Source organism: Galeopterus variegatus, unplaced genomic scaffold, assembly GCF_000696425.1.
Source record: "Galeopterus variegatus unplaced genomic scaffold, G_variegatus-3.0.2 Scaffold7932, whole genome shotgun sequence".
NCBI classification, from domain to species: domain Eukaryota; kingdom Metazoa; phylum Chordata; class Mammalia; order Dermoptera; family Cynocephalidae; genus Galeopterus; species Galeopterus variegatus.
The window spans coordinates 12123-34660 of NW_007734043.1; the positions used below are offsets into that span (position 1 = coordinate 12123).

At 36.8% G+C, this 22538-nt stretch overlaps 1 protein-coding gene across 2 annotated transcripts in view; it reads right to left on the reverse strand.

Annotated features, from left to right (window-relative positions):
* Positions 1-10003: 10003 nt before the first annotated feature.
* The window catches only part of RPAP3 (RNA polymerase II associated protein 3), a 33244-nt gene continuing 20709 nt past the window's right edge, over positions 10004-22538 (reverse strand). For both annotated transcript variants that reach the window (XM_008592443.1, XM_008592444.1), the window contains exons 10-17: positions 22408-22529; positions 21015-21085; positions 20796-20897; positions 16241-16479; positions 15012-15198; positions 14088-14185; positions 13515-13615; positions 10004-11099 (exon numbers count right to left, since the gene is read on the reverse strand). In XM_008592443.1, coding sequence (XP_008590665.1) covers positions 11014-11099; positions 13515-13615; positions 14088-14185; positions 15012-15198; positions 16241-16479; positions 20796-20897; positions 21015-21085; positions 22408-22529 — 1006 coding nt within the window. In that variant the 3' untranslated portion in view covers positions 10004-11013. The remainder of the gene's footprint in view (positions 11100-13514; positions 13616-14087; positions 14186-15011; positions 15199-16240; positions 16480-20795; positions 20898-21014; positions 21086-22407; positions 22530-22538) is intronic.

A 22538-nucleotide genomic window follows, 5' to 3' on the forward strand; every position in this document is an offset into this window, starting at 1 on the left:
GTCTTGGGCCGACCCCATGGCTCACTCAGGAGAGTGCGGCACTGGGAGTGCAGCGGCGCCCTACCCCCCACCCCGCGGTTCGGATGCTATATAGGGATGGCCGGTGCGCTCACTGGCTGAGGGCGGTGCGGGCGACACCAAGCCAAGGGTTGCAATCCCCTTACCGGTCACACACACAAAAAATTTTTTTTTAAATTTTTCTATTAGTCTTGTGAGTCCACATATAGGTTTTAAGCAATGATGGCTTTTTATATTTCTATTTTACCCCCTGAATATTCAGTACCCTATTAAGCATTCAGTATTTGATTGATAAAAATAAGTAGATTAACTTTATGAATTTATAATGACCCCATTCCTGTAATTTAGATTCAACTTTTATTAATGTCTCAGTATAGTGGATTAATGAACACATTACATCATGAAATTCACACTGCACCACCCTACTATATATGAGAGTTTCTGGGAGTAAGTGATGTAAAATTTCACGTCCAAATACCAAAATGAAAAGCACAGTACCATCTCCTGGATCAAAGCTAATAATGCAGCCCTTTAAAAAAAATGACTCAATAATACAGCCTCAAACTAGGTAAAAAGTATTATCAGGTCTATGAAAAATAATTATCCATGAAAATGAGTCTCTTTGCTTTCCTTTTAACAAGTGTTAAGGGTAATGTAATTAAAATCAATATTGATCACTATAGTGATGAAGAGAGTCCTGAATTCAGGTTATTTACAGCTAGTTAAGTTGACCCGTTAACAGGATCTTCCAAGTTCTTCTAAGGAGCCTCATTTCCTTATATGATTTTCTATTTTTCGAATTTCCACCAGTCCTGGACTAAAAATTCTCTGGTGGCTGATGCTGTCATATGCTTGATTAGTGAAAACTTCTTTGTTCTGCATTGCTCTGTCAAATGTAAAGACAAGTGTGATGAAAAATGAGGCTGCAAACACGCAGCCTGACTATAACATTTTGGACTATAAGGGCTGAAACTTATTCAACAGACCACACACCCAGTTTGAACAATGAGGCTGCAAACACGCAGCCTGACTTTATAACATTTTGGACTATAAGGGCTGAAACTTATTCAACAGACCACACACCCAGTTTGAACATGGTGACTGACTTTCTCCAATTATTCAAATCAGGCTTTCTTGGCTGGAAAAAAAGGTGATAAGGTGAGTAGAAAAGAGCAAAATCAAATACGCATTGTAAAAGACAAGAAACAAAACAAAAGATTAAAACCAACATTTGGGGAATCAGAAGCACTTTCTGCATTCTTATGTGTTTACTGGCTTTTCTTTTTCCTTTGGGAAGACTGTCCCATTGTTCTGGAATATACAACGTGTTTTAGTCAAGCAGATCTAAGGTAAATGCACACCCATTCTTTCAGAGAAGTCCTGAAAGCAGGGAGTAACCCAGTGCAGAGGCTTCAGATGTAAACCTGTCCTCATGAGAAGCATAACTGATCTACTGCAGAGACTGATTGAGGATGGGGACTGGTTTTCGCTTCTTCTGGCTTAGGCCAGCTGATCAAGGAAAATTTTGGATTTGAGGAAGGGCACCTGTGCAAAGAAGGACAGCCAGTGGACTCCAGGAGCAGTGGTGCCTGATTTTAAAGTTATTTTCTGTCCTGATGTCATCCTCTGGTCTTCAGTCAAGTTTTCACTGCCTTCTAGAGTCAGCTGTGTTTGGGAGGCTAACAGATGACCCTGTGCCCTGCCTGGAGTTAAGCAGGCCCGGGGAGGAGCAGAAGCCTGCAAGAGAAGCTACAGAATGACCCCAGCAGGGACACCTGAGGAGCTGCCCAGAAAGGAGCTAACAAGGAACAGTCAGGATAGATCTGTGTGGGTGAAACACTCATTACCGAGACCCAACAAAAGACTGATATCTTCCAGTGACACAAGGAGGCTCAGGTTACGTTGTGCAGAATCAACGGAACAGATAAGCCCCTAAAGCTGGAGCCCTTGAGGATATCCGCGTGACAGTTATAGAAGTTAATTTGAGTCTGGTTCTCTATCTGGATTTTGCTTCTATTTTTCAATGTATTGAGGGCTTCAGATGGCCTTACTATTTGGTTTGCAGTAGGGGCTGAAGGCAGATGGGGGCTGCCTCACAGCATCATAGAGAACGTCACCTTCCACTAAGCTCAATCTAGTTATTACTGAGGTAAAAATAACCAGATCTTTAACTTATGAGTACCTAGCACTGAATCAACTCAGGAAAATCCCCACTCTGGAGATCCATGGATGATTATTATCAATACTTAGGTTGTGAGCCTGGGATCTAAGCCTCTCCAGTCCCAACTCTGGCAAAGTTCTGAGCCTATGGGAGGTGGACAGTGTTAGGTTCAGTGAGAAGGAGAAAAGGGAGAGAGAGACCAGAGCCAGGCGCTATTTCAGCCAAAAAGCTTTATTTCACTAACATGGAGGGGAGACTGAGCCAGATCAGTTCCTCCAACAAAGGGGTTTATAAGCCTTTGAGGGTTCTGGCAGAGTAATGGGCCATTTCGAAATCAGTGGCATGCAAGGTGACACAGCCCCTGTAGCCTAACACCTGGTCGGTTAGGGCATAGGCTTCTAATTAGCGCCACCGCTATATCAGTGCAAAGCGCTCCAGCCCAAAGCCAGCTACCACAGCCCACAAGACGTTCCTTTGATGACAATGGCCATGTCTACCCCTTCCCAGGAGAGGAATTTCGCTGCTCAGTTCCCAGAGCAGAAAAGGGAAGGGGGAGAGGGAGAAGGGGAGGACGTTGCTTAACCTGGCTGTGCTGATGTTAAGCTAGCCCTGAGGCCTAACAGGTTATGACTACATTCTTCGCTTCCCCAGTTAAATTACCCTTTTCACTTCTGGATTACCCTTAACCCCACCTTGGCTTTGGCCTCCCAAGGCCTACCTTTATATTCCTTCAGAATCCCCCTCTCCAAAGCATGAGGGATAAGGGTTTTACCAGATCAAATCATTTAGCTCATATGCTACCACTTTCAAATTATAGTAATGCCTTGGCTGAGTTAAAAATGTGGCTCCAAGAAGTCTAGGATTACCAGGTATTCCAGCAAGACAGTAGGGAAATGCATTTGGCAAGCGGCTGTCTGGCACTTGGAGATGGTTCTCTAATCCGGGCCAGAGCTGAGGACATACCAAAGCAGAGCTTCCGCCACTGCCAGATTCTAGGGATAACACTGCCCTGGGTCTTGAATTGTAGGCTATTGGGATTAAAATCAGGTCAGTAACAACTTTAGCTGGAGAAAGACTGGCACCTCAGTTGTCTCTGTTCACTGCTGGGCAGAATTGTGGATGAGTCCTTTTCCTTTGGTCTCCTCACATCCTAACAAGCTAATGTGAGTACCTTCCCAGTGAGCGGTAACAAGCCACAAAGAAGTCAAGGGCATTTAGCACTCACAAAAGGCTTGGTACAAAGAGTAGAAAAGAGAGGATGAAACATGGTGTAATCTTTGAGAAATCAAACCACTGACCACCAAACTATGACAATTTCCTGGTCTCAACTTGGCTTTTCTGCCATTATAAATGCACTAATTCACCATAATTCAGGAAATGCCCTGACTTGATAGTTAATTACAGTTTTGCTCTGATGTTATTGAAATGCATATTCAGTTATCCCAATAAGAATAAATAGCAAAATCACCATATTTTATTACTTAAATGGACCCCATAAGGTAAATATCAAAACAATATATTGGAAACTGAGAGGCAGAGGAAGTAGAGGAGAAACAGGTTTCTCTGTATGCTGGTAGTTAAAACAGACCTGAGTACACACACACCCCTCCCCTACTCTGTGCCAAGGAAGAACAGCCCTTTCTGCACACTCTTTCTTAAGTTCTTTTTGTGACATCTCTTAAAGTTCAGTCTGATATTTACTTTAAATCCATATCTCATGCACTAAAGTACTGAGGGGAGGAAGGATGTTTCTCACACACTCTCTAAGTCCCTACAAAGACTCCGCGACACTCCAGAAAAGGGGCTCTCCTTGGTATAGGAAGATGGGGCTTCTGTTGGGAAAAATAGGAAAATGTCAAGGCCCCTCAAATGTTCAGAATCTTGCCGAGCATTTACTGTGAATATCCTCAGGTGTTCCTTGTTACTACTTAATGTAAATTGTGCATGGGCACCCAGGTGTCCAGGGCTGTGGACTTAAGTATAAAAGACAAACAGCTGTGATCCACAGTGCTTCTCAGAACTCTCAGAGTTCTAGATCTGAATAAAACTCATTCATTTTTCTATACCCACAGCTCCCAGAACCTTTTTTTTTTTCTATTACCTAAGCTCACAGACCTGCGTGTGGAAGGTTTGTAACTCAATCTGTGCAACAGACTAGAGGGGTCTGTAAGCCCTAGGTTTATAGCTTCTGACTCAGTCATGGCTAAACAATAACTTTGAAGTATGCTCCCTGTCTGGACACTCCACCATGATCCCACAGCTCCCTGATGTCAAGCTGTGATGGCCAGGACAGAGCGAATCAACTGGCTCATACCAGGGCCCAAATAAACACTGACATCCCTTCGTGTGCTGAACACTCAAGGCAACCACCACAGTGACTGGCACAGAGGAGGCCTCCAGGGCATGTTGTTGAATGAATTTGCCATGACAAATTTTCTGCCACACTCCCTTTTCACCATATCCTCCTCCCAGATTTCAATATTGGACAACACGATCAAAGATTAGACCTTCATTTTTGCTATATGCGCTGGAAGGAGACTTAATGATACTGATCAGCCAACATCTTGCTAAGAAATTAAAATTGACTTTCATTTTTATTCCTATCAGAGTGCTTCCTGCCATGTACATGCTATTTTCTGAAGATCCAGTGGGTGGCAGTAATAAGAAATGCCAGCTACCAGCCTGCCTTCTCCAGCTGCTGTGCTTTTGTATTATGAAGGTTATTCAGTGACCACTGCAACATAGAAAGAAAAGCTTGAGTGTCTGAGTCAGACTAACCTCTGCTTGACCTCCAGCTTCATAGGACAGCCTATCCCTCTGTGTCTGTTTCTAAGATTAAGTGAGATAATATATGCAAAGCCCCTGATACAGAGCCTAGCATACGTATAAATGCAACCAATATTATCATTAAGCCTATTTGAACTGCTATGACCAATGAGAGTTCCACATGAGAAACAGAAAATTATAACCCTATTTCTTTTCACACTAATTTGGTATTCAAAAAAATCCTTTATGGGGAGGAACACCCTGAACATAATCCTGTAAAAGAGAATTAAAATAATCCCCACTGACGGTGAAAAGGTTTTTAATGTTCAGGAAAGTGCTTTGAGCCAAATTTAAGGTGTTGCAAGAGAAGAGGTGCTTGCTACACACCCATAGTGTTCAGCAGTGTGGACTAACAGCCAAATTGATGCTGCAGTAAAGCTTAAGGCCCAGGAACTCTCCTTTTTGTCTTTTTTACTGACCGGTAACAGGATCGCAACCCTCAGTGTCGCGCCCGTACCAGGGACCGGCAACGGAATTGCAACCCTCGGTGTTGCACCCGCACCGCGCTCAGCCAGTGAGCGGGAACCGGTCTCCACATGGGATCCGAACCCTCAGCGGGAGCGCCGCCGCGCTCCCAAGCGGTGCACTCTCCAGTGCGCCACCGGGCCGGCCCGGCCCAGGAACTCTCACTTGTACGACTGCAATCAGTTTAGACTGCTGTCTCTTTCCACTTTCACTTCCCTGTGCCAGCTGTTTGGAGATCTAGACTATGGGGTAGCTGAGTGTTATGGGATATATTTACATGGTTTGTAGTCACTTTTGCATCAAGTTAAGTCACTGCGCACCATTTCAGTGTAGGAAGTTTCCAGATACACTCCTACTGTCCACCTGTCAGCTTGCCCAGTTTTAGACCAGAAGCTGAATCATGATATGAATATGTTAGATAGTCACCAGCCCCAGAAGTACATGTACAGCAATGAACAAACAAGATTTGTAATGTATAGATCCAGAATCTAGCCAGTGGAAACACTTCCCAGTCATCAGACATGTAATTATAACTCGACTGCTTCATGGATGCCTGGTCAAAATGGGAGTTCTGCCTTACCAGGAATGTATACTCAAATAATGCTCTGAGGTTTATATCTCAAATACAAAAGAAACATGGTAGAGAGTTTCCCACACTTGACCATTCTAAAAATTTACATGACAGAAGCAATAATGTTATGCAGATGAAACTCAAAAAACTTAATTCCACAGCATGCTTCTTACCAACATCTCCCTCTGTAGCCACCCTTCTCAGTCTGCTTTCTGTGCTCCTTTTCCAATCCCTCAAATGTGGATGTTACTCAGCCTTCTGTCCCAGTCACCCAGTCACCCTTCTCCTGATTCTACATTTCTCAAGTAATCTCATCCAATCCTGAGGCTTCACCTAAATGCTTTTTTCTCCCAAGCCCAAATCACCACCTGTAACCTATTTTGATGACCCAAACTGAAACTGAAAGGGGTCACAAATCCAACAGATACCAAATTGAACCTTTCCATTTCTCTCTCATCCCACCAAACATTCTACCTCCATTTATGGTGTCACCAACCGTGGTTTCTACTTCAGTGAATGCAACCACTGCCCTAGGAGAAAAAAATCTGTCCCTTAACACTTCCTTCTGCTTCTCACCTCCCACCCCCATGTCCAGTCCACACAGGATCACCAGGTTGTAGAAAGCAGGAAGCATCCACATTATGTTCCAGGGATGCCATTCACAGACTACAATGTGAACGGATGCTTCTTGGAGTTATGCCCTGAATCTTGTGGCCCTGAATCCATTGCCAAATTTTGCCCATTCTAGTACTTCCTAAATATTTCTCCATTCTGATCACTTCTTTCCATCCTCATGGTTAGCCCTCTAGTTCAGGAAACCATAATCTCAGAATTACCCAAAAAGTCTTCTAACAAGTTTCCCTGCCTCCAGTGTCCCTACACAACTGTTCTTACCATAGTAGCCAAAGTAAATTTTGTAAAATACAAATTTGAGGGTCACTCTCCTATATAAACCATCACTAGATCCCCAGTACCCTCAGGATAAAGTTCAAATGTCCTCTATGATCTCAACTCTGCTTTCTTCCCCAGCCTCATTTCTTACCACTACCTAGCACCCATTCTTTGCTCCAAATTAAACTTAAATTTTCCCAGACATGTACTTTGAATTGGCTATTGCTATTTCTTATGATCCCCTGGTATTACTTGTCATAGCATTTATTACACTACACAGCAAACCCTTGAACATGGGTTTAAACTGCATGGGTCCACTTATTCACAAATTTTTTTTCAATAAATATACTGGAAAATTTTTGGTTAGCTATGTAATGAATCCATGACACAAACTGTTAAGTAGCCTACTTAAGTACTGAACTACTACTTAAGTAACAACACGGCTCCCCACTCCACTGTCACAGCACTGTGGCAACAGTGGCAAGGCCATGATCGGGGGGATGGGGGGATGCACAAATGTACTTAAGTAGTAGTCAAGTAGTTAAGTTTTGGTGGAGTCGAAAGTTACACACAAATTTTTGGCTGCGCAGAGGGTAGGCGCCCCTAACTCCCACATTATTCAAGAACCAACTATAGCTATTTGTTTGTATTCCTCCACGTCACTTTAAGCCTTGTGAGGAAAGAATCCATGTTGACTTTGCTCATTTTTGCATTTCCAGCACCTAGCAGTGCCTGGCATTTGTGCACTCGACAAATATTTGTTAAGTTTATATATGAATTAACCAAACAGAAGTTTCATTAACATTAAATTTTTTAATGTTACTTTAAACAAAACTCTAATAAAATCAAACATTAAGAAGGAATTGTAAAAAGGTAAAATAAGCCTTGATATTGTGCTTAGAAATGCTCTCTGTCAATCCAGATAATGGATTTATAGGTTGGGAATAATATCTTTCTCAAATGCATTAGCATGAATTGTTGAAATGGTGAGAACTTACTGAACTTAGTGCAAATAAAACAAAAGATTGAAAGCCAATAATGATGGGCATGGTGTTCTGTCAACAATACAAAAATAACTAAGTCTTAAATGTTGCTATCAAATTAAAAGATACAATTAATAGTGAATAACTAGGGCCGGCCCGGTGGCGCACTGGAGAGTGTGCCGCTTGAGAGCGCGGTGGCGCTCCCGCTGAGGGTTCGGATCCCATGTGGAGACTGGTTCCCGCTCACTGGCTGAGCACGGTGCGGGCGCAACACCGAGGGTTGTGATCCCGTTGCCGGTCCCTGGTACGGGCGCGACACCGAGGGTTCCGATCCCATTACCGGTCAGTAAAAAAGACAAAAAGGGGAAAAAAAAAAATAGTGAATAACTAGATTTCTAGAAATAAATCACTTGGGACAGTACTGCTTTTGTGCCTTTATGACAATTAATAATATTACTATTACTAATAAAAATTACTGAGCACTAAGCACTGTATTAAACACTAGCAAGTATTAGCACATTTAATCTTTCTAAAAACCTTTAAGGTAGGCACTTATTAATAAATATTCTAATTTTATGTAAGAGGAAACTGAAGCTTAAAGAAGTTAAGCAATGTATCCAAATTCACAAGCTAGTCAAGTGCAACAGGTTGTATACTCAGGTCATTTGACCCCAAAACAACTCTATTAATCACTATGGTAAAGACTATACTTCACTCTACTCACTTCTAAGAAATGATAATTGTAATAACAACAACAACAATAACTTACTATACATCTGGCCCTGTTCCAAACGCAAAACGTGTAAATCTCTTTAACCCTCACAATCACCCAGTGAGGCAGAAAACTAGTAAACCCATTCTACAGATTAGGAAAGCAAAACATAGAAATGTAACTGGTCTAATGCCCTAAAGCCAAGTGGATCCAGAATTCAAATGCAAGAAGTCTGACTCCAGAGTCTTTGGTCTTAACCACTATATGAAACTAGTAGTTAAGAAAAACCATTAGGAAAAACAGGCTAACATTAGAAATATTTTTTAAATGCATATTCTAAAGTAAATTTTGGGATCTGTACTTATTCAGATTACAGTCTCTACACAGGTAATATGACAAAAATATTGCAGCTTGGAATAGTTCAAATAGTTCTAGATTAAAAGTTAGACGACTGCTTTGCCAGTTTTTAGTTCCATAATCATAGAATGAACATTTACTTTCTGAGCCTCCTTTTCTTATGTTAAAAATGACAATAGCACTACCTGCCCTGACTACCTTGTAAGTTTTTTCTAAGGATTATGTCTTCATCCATTTGGGCTGCTCTAACAAAATATCATAAATTAAGTACGTTATAAACAACAAAAACTTATTTATCACAGTTCTGGAGGCTAAGGAGTCCAAGATCAAGGCATTGGTAGATTAAGCTGGTGATGGCCCACTTTCTGGTTCAAAGATGGCTCACTTTCTGATTCACAGATGGAAGGGGTAAATGAGCTCTCCAGGGCCTCTCATACAAGGGCACTAATCCTATTCATGAGGATTTCCCAAAGGCCCATATACCATCACTCTGGGGGTTAAGACTTCAACATATGAATTTTGAGGAGACATAAACATTATTCATTCACACCATAGAAAAAACTTTTTGGCCTTTGTAATGCTTTCCACATACTTTTGTATCAACTTATTCATGACATATACCATCACTCTGGGGGTTAAGACTTCAACATATGAATTTTGAGGAGACATAAACATTATTCATTCACACCACAGAAAAAACTTTTTGGCCTTTGTAATGCTTTCCACATACTTTTGTATCAACTTATTCATGACTTGAGAAAAACTCAATCATAAGTTATACATAAAAGGCTAAATTTCATTGCCCGTTTGTAGATCACAATACATTTAGCAAGGAATAAAGTTAATAAACTCTATCCTAAGTGTATTGTAAAACATTCAGGCTATACAAATTATGATCATCTCAATAATTTTTCCCACAAACTGGGAATTATCTTGTAAACAGATTCTGGTTATTTCCCAAGCAATTCATAAGCACAATAATACATATGATGGCAATAAAAATTACCAACAGAATAAAATAAAGTTTAAAATTTACTGTCTTACTGATGTTGATAACTATAGGATGGTGACCTAATATTGTTTAACAATTTGATAGTCTCTAAAATCAAGTTGGCTTTGCCAACATTTATAGTATGCTCAAAATTTGCTAGGCTGCTACACTGAACATTTACTCAACATGATTCCTGGGTAAAATTCAGTTAGATTTTACAAATATCAATTGAACACCTGACTACATGCAAAGGAACGTGCTAGATACTACGAACAGTACAGGGATGGGTAGAATACTAGCCCTACTTTCAAAAGCTTACAAACATCACAAGCACAGGTAACACATATACACAAGCTACATATGCTATTTACTACTTCAAACATTCCTAGATTAAACATTTTTAAATTCCTGTTTTAAGATTTTTTACACCTTGCTTTAGGTTATCTGCCTTTAGTTGGCTTATAACATGGATATCATGACGGAAAAAACCTAACTTTAAAACTTAAGGATACTGTGACTCTTCAATTAACCTATTTTAAAAAGTCTAGTTAAAAGTCTCCTTTCGACACAAATATTTAAAACACATATCTTGCAACTAAATAATTTTATGTTAGTGAATTGGCACAATGATATTAAAAAGTTTTATAAGGAGACAATTTCATTATCTATTTAACTCCCCCTAGACAGATAAATTCATTCATATGCTAATGAAAGAGCATTGTCAGGCAATTACAAAAACTCATGAAAATAATGTTAAATTTACAGAGCACTGAAGGATATATCTAAATTTAACATTTAAAATGACAAAATAAAATATTGGTCCTTACGAATGTATCTCATTGTTTATATTTTTATTTTCAGGAAAAGACTTATAGTCTACTTGAGTATATTTCTCACTAGTTAAATCATAATTCACTTTACAGTTAATTACTTTCCTGTATGATTTCACTTTAAAATACGAAACAAAACACTTTATTTTCAGTAGGAAAAAAATTTACATATGAAAGTCAAAAACAATTATTTCAGTAAAAATGGAAATCAACCACCATATCTTTTCTTGAGTTCTTCAACAGAATTATCCTTCAATCCTGATTTGTCTATGTGATTGAATAACATATGGACAACTGAAAAAGAAAAAAAAATTCTCCATTTTAATGTCATTTTTTAAAAAGTAAGGGAAATGTAAATTAAAGAGAGTAACTGATCTGTCAACTAAAAACTTTTTACTTTTTAAAGCAGAAATCAGGATTATTTATAAATTCTAATTCAGATATTTAAAAAGCCAAACTGAGAATAGAAAAATATACAGCAATCCAATGATGTTTCTTACCAGAATATTTTGCTTTAGCAGTACAAAATTTCCCCTACATCCTCAATGACATTAATCTTGCATATTAAACTTAACTCATTCTGTACCACCATAAAAATTTTTGCCCCATCTGTGTATCTTTTATTCACTTAATATTTTTATTTCAATTAACTGTTTTTTGAACTTATCATTTTATTTTAAAATAAAACTTTATATCACTACTATAAATTGAAAATTAACAAGATTAACATCTACAAAATCACAGCCAATAAACTAGTTATATATTTTTATATTACATAAGAAAATAAAACAGATAACTACTAAAGATTTAAAAAAGATTTGCCCATGACTCATGCAAAATCATCTTTCTTACCACTGAGTGGTCCACCACACTCAATTCTTTGGAAAACATTGTTATAGTTCGTGTTTCTCAATATTAAAATTAGAGGACATTCTGACAGTTACTAACAATAATGGCAACAATAAAAGATAACAGCTAATATTTACCGAATGCTTAGTTACGTGCCAGAATCATTGTAAGTGCTTCCGTGTTTAACTCACAGTAGTGACCCAACCAAGACAGTACTGTTGGTAGGCAGTGTTAAAAGACAACTCATAATCTCTGAGTATACCTTGAACTTATCACATTAGACAAGAAATTCATTCAAAACATTTATTCTGAGAGGTTATTATGTACTAGCACCGAGGCCTAGTAAACAAGGTGAGCAAAATTTGTGCTCTCATGGCACTTTCATCCTATTAGGGAGAAAGAAATGCATATAGGAAACATTGTCAGCTAGTACATCTTATGAAGAAAAATAAAGCAGGGTAAGAAGATAGAGGGTGGTGGGGGTGGGAGGAAGGTGGGCAGTTCTTTCAACTAGGGCTGGTTAGTAGAGATATCTCTGAGGTGACAGGAGGTGACAACTGAAGCAAGGTGAAGATATGTGGGAAGATATTCCAGGCTGAGGAAGCAGCCAGATACAGTTTCCGAACCAAAACTAGTTTGGCAGTTTGATATATTAAAAAAATACAAGTATAAAGCCAGTGTGGTGGGGCGGAATGACTGAAAAAAGGTGGTAGAATATGAGGTCAGAAAAGTAATAAGAAATAGTAGTACTTTTCAGAGATTTCAATAGATGTTTTTTGTTAAAGCAGAAACTTTTGGTTTAAACCCTCACCATTAAAAAAAAAAATCTCTAACTTGCATGTCCACTTCCCTAAGTACTATTTAAGACTATCTTTCTTAGTGATTCAGAATTACTCAGGGTCACTGCTAGAAACATTAAAAAAAGTAAGATCAGGGGCCCAAAGTATGTTTAGTATAGGAGATATGTAAAAATGGTACGTTGAGTTTTTGCTAATTTTTAAAACTAAAAAACTGGCACTCTTGTATTTAAATGATTTTTCTCTTTTTCTTGAAATTGGAGTATAGCCCAAAACTCTGAGCAACTGAGATTTCTCCAGTTTGATTTTACTTCAATTAGGGTTTCCCAAAACTCACTCTTTATGACAAAGACTGAGATATGGGAATCAATACAGAATACAATTCTTCAGGCTCATCACCTGCCACTGTTTACCTCTTCACTCTACAATCCAGCCGCACCGCAGCTTTCATTCTCTGAACTCAACTTGTTCTTTCCTGTTTCAGAACCTTTGCACACATCACTCCTTCAGTCTAAAACTCTCTTCCCCACCCATTCACCTAAGTGACTTCTTTGAGAATTCGTCTGAAAGCAAATAAACTCAAGGAAATTACCTCTCTCAGAACAAATTAGACTTCCCCTGTACCCCACGCCCAGTTACATGCTCCTGTGGCAGGGACCCTCTACATACTTTAGGACAGTAAGAACTCATTGTGCCATTTACTGCATTTTCAAGCAGAAGAGCTAAGACTATGGAACTGGACTCAGCTGGGTTCAAATCTTGGGTCTGGCTTCCTAGCTATGTGACCTTGGTCAAGTTCCTTCACCTCTCTATGCCTTAGTTTCCTCCTTTGTAAAAGAAGAAAGATAATAGTACCAACATCTCATAGTACTGTCAAAATTAACATGTATAATTTCAATTTCACTTTAATTGTAATTCAATTAATTGAATTATAATTAATTTATATTTAATTGTATATACCTTGTACACAGTAAATAGTCAATAAATGTTTGCTATCATTTGTTGAATGATGAAAGGAACATACAAGAATAGACAGGGAAAAGCTCTCTTTCTTAGAACTTACTCTTTTTCTCAGATTCTGACATAAACATCACTGCCATATCAAACCTTTTTAGTTCAGAAAGTCTTTGTAAGATTTCAAACATGAGTGATGGCTTTTCTTTCCTGAAATAATCCAAATATAAAAACAAATGATTGGTTAAAAGTAGCTCATTTAATTCTGTTTACTAACACAATATTTTTAATCATACATACATAAGGTCATTTTTCTTTTTTCTCTAGATAGTCTATATTTTAAGCGCCCAAATGAAGAGATTTATCAAGTCACCTGAAGAAATTATAATATTCTTAAATGAGAGCTCAGCACAGAAACTATTACTCTATTATAATACCCATCACTTCCACATCCTACTTTTCTCCACAAAAAAATTAAATCCTTTTTCCTTCCATTTAAACTTTTCCCTTTTTTATTATTGTACTTTTCATCTCTTAACAGCTTCCGTAACAGTAAAATTTACCAGAAAGCTAATTTTTCTATTTACAAAGTATTAATATATCAAAGAGAATGAATTTCCCAAATCATTGAAAATAGCATAGCATTACAATATGAGAGTATAACTAAAAAAGTTCAACTTACTCAATGTAAAAGTCATGCAGAACTTTAATGATTTGGTTGAATACATCCGGATCTAGATTTTTCTGAAATAACTTCGGATACAAGGATGGTTCAATTTGCTTGGGAAAAATATAAATAGAAATTTAAATTATGGCAACATCCACATTTCACAAATGATTTATATAATAATTGCTTAGGCAAAAATAGTACAGAACTACTACTATGCATTAGTACTTAATAAATAATAATGAGGTCACATTCAAATGCAATTTTATAGAAGAATGAAAGTTAGAAGAACTGTGAGATAATCACTCTGTTCTAGTCAAAGAAAAAAATCTCATGAACAGATGAAATATACCACCCTAAGAGAGACAGGAAACGTGAGAGAGCTTTCAAAGAGCAATAAATATAACCAGAGATTTTAAAAAGCAGAATTACATGAGATAATATATTTAGAAGTTACTGCATACTGCATAATTATAGAGGAGTGTTACTATCATTACACTGGAAAAAGATTAAGCTAATCAATTATTTCCTAAAATTTGATTCTTTTTCTTGGAGCAAACAAAAGCTCATTTTCAGGAGAATGCCTGCCTATACATTACAAGTATTGCTCGGCACATAGAAGGCACTCATATTTTAGCTTCCTTTCCCCATCTTGAAGGATGAAGGATTAACCTTAAGCTGTGGTATATGAAATTAGATTGTTATATTAGGCATCAGAATTTAACACAGATCCTATTTCCAAAGGAGAACATCAAAGTTCCCTGGTTGCAAATATTTTAAAATGGTCTGGCTAGAGTGATGTACATATAAGGCAAGGGATAAAAGCATTTTCTACAATCATATTATACAAAAAGCAAATATAGCACTATTATTATACAGTGACAAAAGAAGTTCTTTGACCTTTTAGTTACAACAGAAGCACTAGCTTCCTCTCCTTACCTTTAAATATTGATACATCATATCTGGAGAACTTTTCAGTTGTCTGAAATCAGATTCAAGCTGGAATGAGTTTGCAGGAACTGGAGGAAGAACAGTTGAGACAAACTGAGCAGATATTTGTTCCACCTCTGTAGCAATCTTCTCACTGAATGACTGACATACACCCTGCTTTAAATTGGCTTGAGGTCTGAAATATTTCAGAGGCATCAAACCAGTTAGAAAGAACTACAAATAGTCAAAGCTCAATAAAGAAAACATCAATAGAGATTTTTAAATTTCTCATTCTATTAATATTGCATTATTTGTATTCTACAAGTATTAAATTCTTTTGGCTAATAATATATGTACATCTTTGGAAAAATAAATTACACCCTTTGAAATTTCCATGTGCTAGCTATGTAATGACTATTCTCATCTGTTGGGCAACTAGCTCAGCCACAATTTGAGTGCAACATTTCTATATTCCATTACTGTGTCACATACACTCACAACTCAGCCTTTCAGAAATCTGAATTATCACTTTCAAGATATTCCAAGAAAGAAGAAATGCCTGGCTTTGTTTTAAAGAAAAAAGCTACCTATTAAAGAAAAAAGCTCCCACAATTCATGCTATTACTTTAAATAAAACTACTACTAAAGTTCAAAGTTTAAAAAAAAAAAATCTTTTAAAAGGTTTGTTAAGTGGCAATGTAAGAACATATAAAGTTTTGATAACCCAAAATAAACCTAATTAGTCTATATTTTCTATATTCGTATCATTAAGAAAACACATGTGAACTGTTTTTGTAAATTCTAAACAAAATTTAACGAGCCCACAATAGTCTTAAATATTGAGTGGAATAATGGTAATGTCTAAATTCTACATTTTTATAAAGCTTTCTTTTAAAAATTAAAATTTTTGCTGAATTAAATAGTGAAACATATATACTGAAGTTCTAGAAAAGAAAATGAGCAAAATCAATTTGTTCAAGACACTTTCTTATCATCACTAAACCATCTTAAATTCCCTACTATGGTAAAGGAATAGTGATCATTCCTTAAGCAAAATATTTCTCACACTAAGTACAAATTAAAAAATAAAATAAAATAAAAAAACTAGAACCTAAAGTTACACATTTAAAAAAATTACGTTGATGAATAACAAATCAGAAGTCTTCTCAGTAATACCAGTTTTCTAGTAGAATTACCACCATTGTAAATGATTATCAAATAACAGTATTTCCACTCACTGCAGGGCTGTAGTATCACTTGTTTCTTCTATTTTCAATATTTTTGCTCTTGGAGTATCACTTGTGGGCAAAAGGTCACCTTGGCTTGAATTCTTCTTACTTGTAGTGCCTGTGGCTCCTATCACATTTGCTAGATTAATAGAATTACTCTCTGGAGCAGCAGCAATAGTGCTATGTGGCACATCCATAGTTTGTATCAAGTTACCAATTTCTTCAATAATAACCTTCTTGAGTGGTTTCTAAAACAATTAAAATCAATTCTTTAAATAAACATATTAAAGGTTTCCTATTTTAGGGTTGCAAGTTAAAAGGCTGCAGTGTTCTTACAGCTAATAACCCAGTTAAAAGTAAATTCAATGTCTAGGCAGGAATCATATCCTGTCTGAGACTACAAAGTACAAAATGCTGTGCATAGCACCTAGGTCTAAATGGGGGAGAGAGACATGTAAATATAAATAATTACAAGGCAATGGGTATGTATAAAAGGCAAAAGCACAAAATGCTAAGAGAACACAGAAAAGAAGATAAACACTGGCATGAGGGACACCTTCACAGGAAAAGGCACAAGAATGGCAAAGTGGACGGGTGTGGCACGGTCAGTGGAAGATGAGGAGCCCTGTGGGGCTGGTGCAAGGGAAGGAATGCTGGAGACAAAGCCTGAGAGGCTGTTTGAAGACAGCCTAAAAAGAGACTGTGTGCCATGTCAAGGAGTTTGGACTTTATTCTAGAGGCAAAAAAGCAAAGAAAACATAAGACCAAACCAACAGCAGTACTGTGGGCTCACTGAAGGCCAATAGAACAAGCAGACAATAACCAGCATTATATATGAAACAGACTAACAATAAAACCTAAGTACATCCTCTAAATATGTAGCAGTTGGATAAAACCAGCCCAGGATTAAATAATATTCACAAACTTGGTAAGAGTTAACCACAACGGTTTTTCAATTTAATAAAATAAATGGCATTCACTGCTTATTTTGATCATTACATGTGTCAAATATCTTCAATTTCTTAAGTTTATATGCAGTATTATATTTAATAAAATATAACAATATTCTTCACTATATTGTCGTACCAAACACACAGAAATACACTGAGGAGCCATTGTTCCACCAGGAATATTGAAAATGAAACAGGTAAGAAGAGCTCCTTTTTTAAAATTTGCACATACTGATAACAGTTGCAGCTATGTAACAGAAAACGGGAGTTCACTTTCTCTTTTTTTATATATGTTTAAAATTTAATTTTAAAAAGAGAAAATACTTTCCTCAATGTACTCCAAGTGTGCATTCCAACTGTATAGTTGAATTATAAATCAAAAAGTTGTACATATAAAAACTTTTGACACACATGTTAAACTCAATGTTAAAACCAGATATTCTATTAACACACCTAAGATAGACCCAATGATAACAACTGGGTGTTACTGGATGAATGTATATAAATGAAAAGCTATAAGCAAATTTGTAACAGAATCCTGTCAGCAGTTCTATTTTAAAGAATAATCATGTTAAGACCTTTGCTTTTTGCTAAGAACTGTATCAGCAACAGTTTTCTATGAAGATATTGGCTAAGAATGGACAGGTAGTTAGTGTTAAGAAATAGTATTTGACAAGCAATAATATGAATTAAATCAGTATGGTCCCACTGAAAACCAAACACTTTCATTGACAACAGATGTGTAAAAATGATCTTAATTAATAAATTCCCTAACAGACGATCTGTTAAGTGAAGACCAGTGGGTCCTGAGAGCTGCCGACGACTACTGATGATAATCAGGAGGAACTGAGGGAGACAGGGGACTGCTGGTAACAAGAGTAACTACAAAGGATACCACTATAGAAAGGATTTAAGAAAATATGAAAAGTTCAATTCATTCCTTTTTTAAAATTAAGACTCAGAAGCATAACATTTTATTTAGCTCTATATTACGGCCATTTCAAGAAAAAGAAGAGAAAATAAGAACAAAGAGAAAGAAAGAAAGAGAAAGAGGGACCAAGGAGAAAGGTGAAGTTTTGACATGGGAAACAAAAAACGAAAAAAAGTAAATAAAATAAAATATTTTAGTAGAGACTAAAGGATCAGGAAAAACTATCTTTTACCACCACCCTATCAGGGAATGAACTCCAGGCCCCAGCTGACCTACATCTATCTCTGCTCTCCTATACTCTCTCTACAGAAGGTTTGCTAAAAGTACTCCCGGGCTGCCAGTCCTTGAAGCAGATTACCCTAGCCTACCCTCTCACTTTAACCATAGGACTCTCCTTCCACTTTCTGTGGCCTTCCTTTCTTTCCTGACCACTTTTTCCAGTGACCAGTGGTCTCTCAAATGTGATTAAAAAGGAAATTTACATTTGCTTCACCTGAAATCACCTTAGCATTTATGCACAGTATTTTCTTTGATTTAAACTAATCTGTGAGTCATTCTCAATTTAAGGAAAAAGGGTAAGGATAACAAAGGGATTAGGTAACTTGCTGGAGACTGAAAAGTTTATAAAGTGGGGCTCAAATCAAGTCTTAAAGGCATTATACCAAATTGCTACCTTCTACTTTTTTAAAATGATGCCCACATTTTTATCTTAGAGAACTATTACAAAAATAAAAAGCAATTTTTTTCCCTTCCCACTAGGATAGTAATTTTGTTTGTGTTGGAACATTTACAGAATGGTTTACCCCTGATCTCTCACTTTATAGAGGTGTTTTGTTTTGAGATACAGCCATAAAAGATCTAAATTTATGCTGCATTTTCACAATTATTAACATAAATTGATTTATAAAGTGAAGGAGAAAAGAACCCAACAAATTTGTAAAAGCTGCTTAGGGTATATTGGTCACAGGACATTACATATACAAATATTTGTCTTAGCACATGACAATGCCTTTATAATCACGAACAGCAACATTTAACAATGGCTTTTTTTAAACCTGTGAATTAATTTTTGTGTAGAAGTCTTATAAGGATGTAAAGTTTAAATCACACTTAAACATTTAATTACCTTTACTGCAAAAATACAGCAAATGAATGTAATACATGAAAATATAATGTATGAAAGCAACTAGATTTATGCCTGGCACACAAAATACATGAAAGCAGTATTATCCCAGAAAATCCAAGAATACAGTCTCAATAAGAACACTGGAGGGCCGGCCCGGTGGCGCACTGGAGAGTGCGCCGCTTGAGAGCGCGACGGCGCTCCTGCGGAGGGTTCGGATCCCATGTGGTGACCGGTTCCCGCTCACTGGCTGAATGTGGCGCGGGCGCAACACCGAGGGTTATGATCCCGTTGCCAGTCCCCGGTACGGGCGCGACACCGAGGGTTGCGATCCCATACCGCTCAGTAAAAAAGACAAAAAGGAAATAAAAAAAAAAAAAAAGAACACTGGAAAATTATTAAACTAAGGAATCTTCTACCTGCTATTAACCTGAAATATAAACGTAGCAAAACAAACTTTCTTTGTCTTGCTTTGTTCCTTTATAAAAGGAGGATAAAATACCTGCTCCTACTGCCTTTTAAAATTATTTATATCAAAGGATCATCCATGCATGACAGTTACTTCTAGGGGGCAGAAGGAAGATCTTGATCAGTAAGGAGCACATAGGGAAGTTTCTGAGGACTCATATCTTTCAATCTTCTGACCTGGTTGGTGTTTTCATGGGTGTTCACTTTATAATTATTCTTTAAATCTTAATTTGTTTTGTGTACTTTTCTGCATGTACTTTATATTTTATAATTTATATTCATGTACATTAAAAGTACCATGTAAGGGCCGAGCCCGTGGCGCACTTGGGAGAGTACAGCACTGGGAGCGCAGCAGCGCTCCTGCCGCGGGTTCGGATCCTATATAGGGATGGCCGGTGCGCTCACTGGCTGAGCGCGGTGCGGCCAGTCACAAAAAGGACAAAAAAAAAAAGTACCATGTAAATGTCAGAAATTACCATAGAGTCACATCATATATATACTTGCCTTTTGAATTCAACCTTAGAGGTTCAACACAGAACAAACTGCTAAAATTCACGCCAGCTACTCTTTGTTCCAATATTGCAGGAAAAAAACTGGCCTTGTTAGACTTAATGAGAAGCAGTACACTATAACCAAAATAATGTGCATGTATATTTTTAAGGATAATTTTGCCTATACTAGATTTCTGCTTTAAGTGCTGATTTTAGAGCTAATCCCTCACAAGATGCAAGGCTACTGTAATAAAAACTCAACCTCACAAAAAAATAGTAATTACAATTAAACAAAAACACTTAATTACTACAAAATGTAAAGTTGCTTCAAATTGTTTTAATATATGTAGAAATATCTAAACTTACAGTGTTAAATTAAAAGTCACTTAAAAGTTACCCCAGAATTCTAAACATCTGAATTTTGCCCAATTTTATTATGTCAATGATCCTAAGAATTATTTTGTAAAATTTTTAAAATGGCCCTAAAAAGAGCTTTCCACATTTCTCTTAACAGTTTATTAATTCAACAGTTTGTGTCCAATTCTATTTATATAAAACTGATATTTAAATGGCAAGGAAAAAATAAAAGTCCTTTACTTACAGTTGATCCAAGATGAGGTGGATTATCAATGGGTTTTATTACATTTTGTCTTTGTGTGGAATCGAGAAAGACATCATCCCAGTGTCCTTTCTCAATTAGTTCCTTTAAAATAAATTAGTGATCATAACTATAAAAATATTCTCAAGCTGATTCTGTAACATATAAATGTGTTTAAGTTTCAGAAAATATGATCATAGTTTAGTGAAAAGAATACACTACCTTTTTAATTTTGGAAAGTTCAGTTACTGCTTGTTTATTTCCAGGTTCCAGAAGTAAAACAGTTTCAAAATCTAAAGAGAATTTTTAAAAAATATAAAAAAGGAGTCAAAATACTTTATGGAGTTCAAGGCATGATACATCTCATTTTTATCTCAGTTTTACATAGAATAGCAGAAAACAGGTGAACAATAATAACACTGAGTTTTATTCCAGTTGTTTTATATGAATTTTCATGTAATCCTCACAACTATCCCACTTTACAGATGATACAACTAAGGCCTACAGGTCATCTCACACTGTTAACAAATGACAGAGTAACTCACCAAACGTGAGATAGAAGAACTAAGAGCATCTCAGAGAATTCCATACAATGTAATATTATTCAGCCTTAAAAAGGAATGAAATTTTGATACATGCTACAACATGGATGCACCTTGAAGACATTATGCTAAGTTAAATAAGCCAGTCACAAAAGGACAAATAGTGTATGATTCCACTTACTGGTGGTATCTAGAATAGTCAAATTCATAGACAAAGTAGAATGGTCATTACAGGGACTTGGGAGAGGAGAATGAAGAGTTATTGTTTAACAGGTACATAGTTCTAAAACGGGATGATGACAAACTTCTGGAGATGGACAGTGGGGATGGTTGCACAACTGTATAAATGTACTTAATACCACTGAACTATATGCTATCAAATGGCTAGAATAGTAAATTTAATGTTATGTATTTTTTACCATAGTTAAGAAAAACACTCATGGGCTGCAGCTAAAGCCAGGCTTAGGGAGAAAATGCCAGATTTAAATGCACATATCAGAAAAGAATAAAGACTGAAAATCAATTATCTAAGTACTGATCTCAAAAAGTTAGAAAAATAGCAAATTAAACCCAAAGAAAGTTGAAGAAATAAAATAAAGAGCAGAAATAAGCAAAAGAGAAAACATGCAAGGAACCAAATTGCTTCTTTGAAAGACTAATAAAACAAATACTTAAAGGACAAGATCATGGAAAAATAAGGGGGGAAAAAAGGAATAAAAAGGAGCATCACTACAGATCTCACATTATCCTCTATCCCCTAACCTGCTGATTCCCTTCCTTTTCTTCTCATTCTTGCCTTTTCCTTCCTTTTTTTAATTCTCATCTATAATTCAAATTTTTCATTAGTTTTGATCAGCAATTAGCCAGAGTGCATTGTATGTTATTAAAGTAAAAGATATTCACGTGCACTATGGAAGCTGCATTCCTTCAAACCTATTCACAATCCAAACTATAGAAAGAAAATGCACTTCTCTTAGTTCAGTGTCCTTGAACCACAGGAAAGCTACAAAAATCTCTGCTTCTATAACTTGGGAGTCTCATCAGACTGAGTGCCAGTTGTTATAAAGTCTTACCTTGTTTGGCCTCATTTAGCTTTCCCAAAAATGTTCTCGCAGTTCCTCTTCTGGCAAAAGCTTTAGAATATGAGCCATCTAATAAAATAGCTTGTGTACAGTCTTTTTCAGCTTCTTCATATCTATTAACA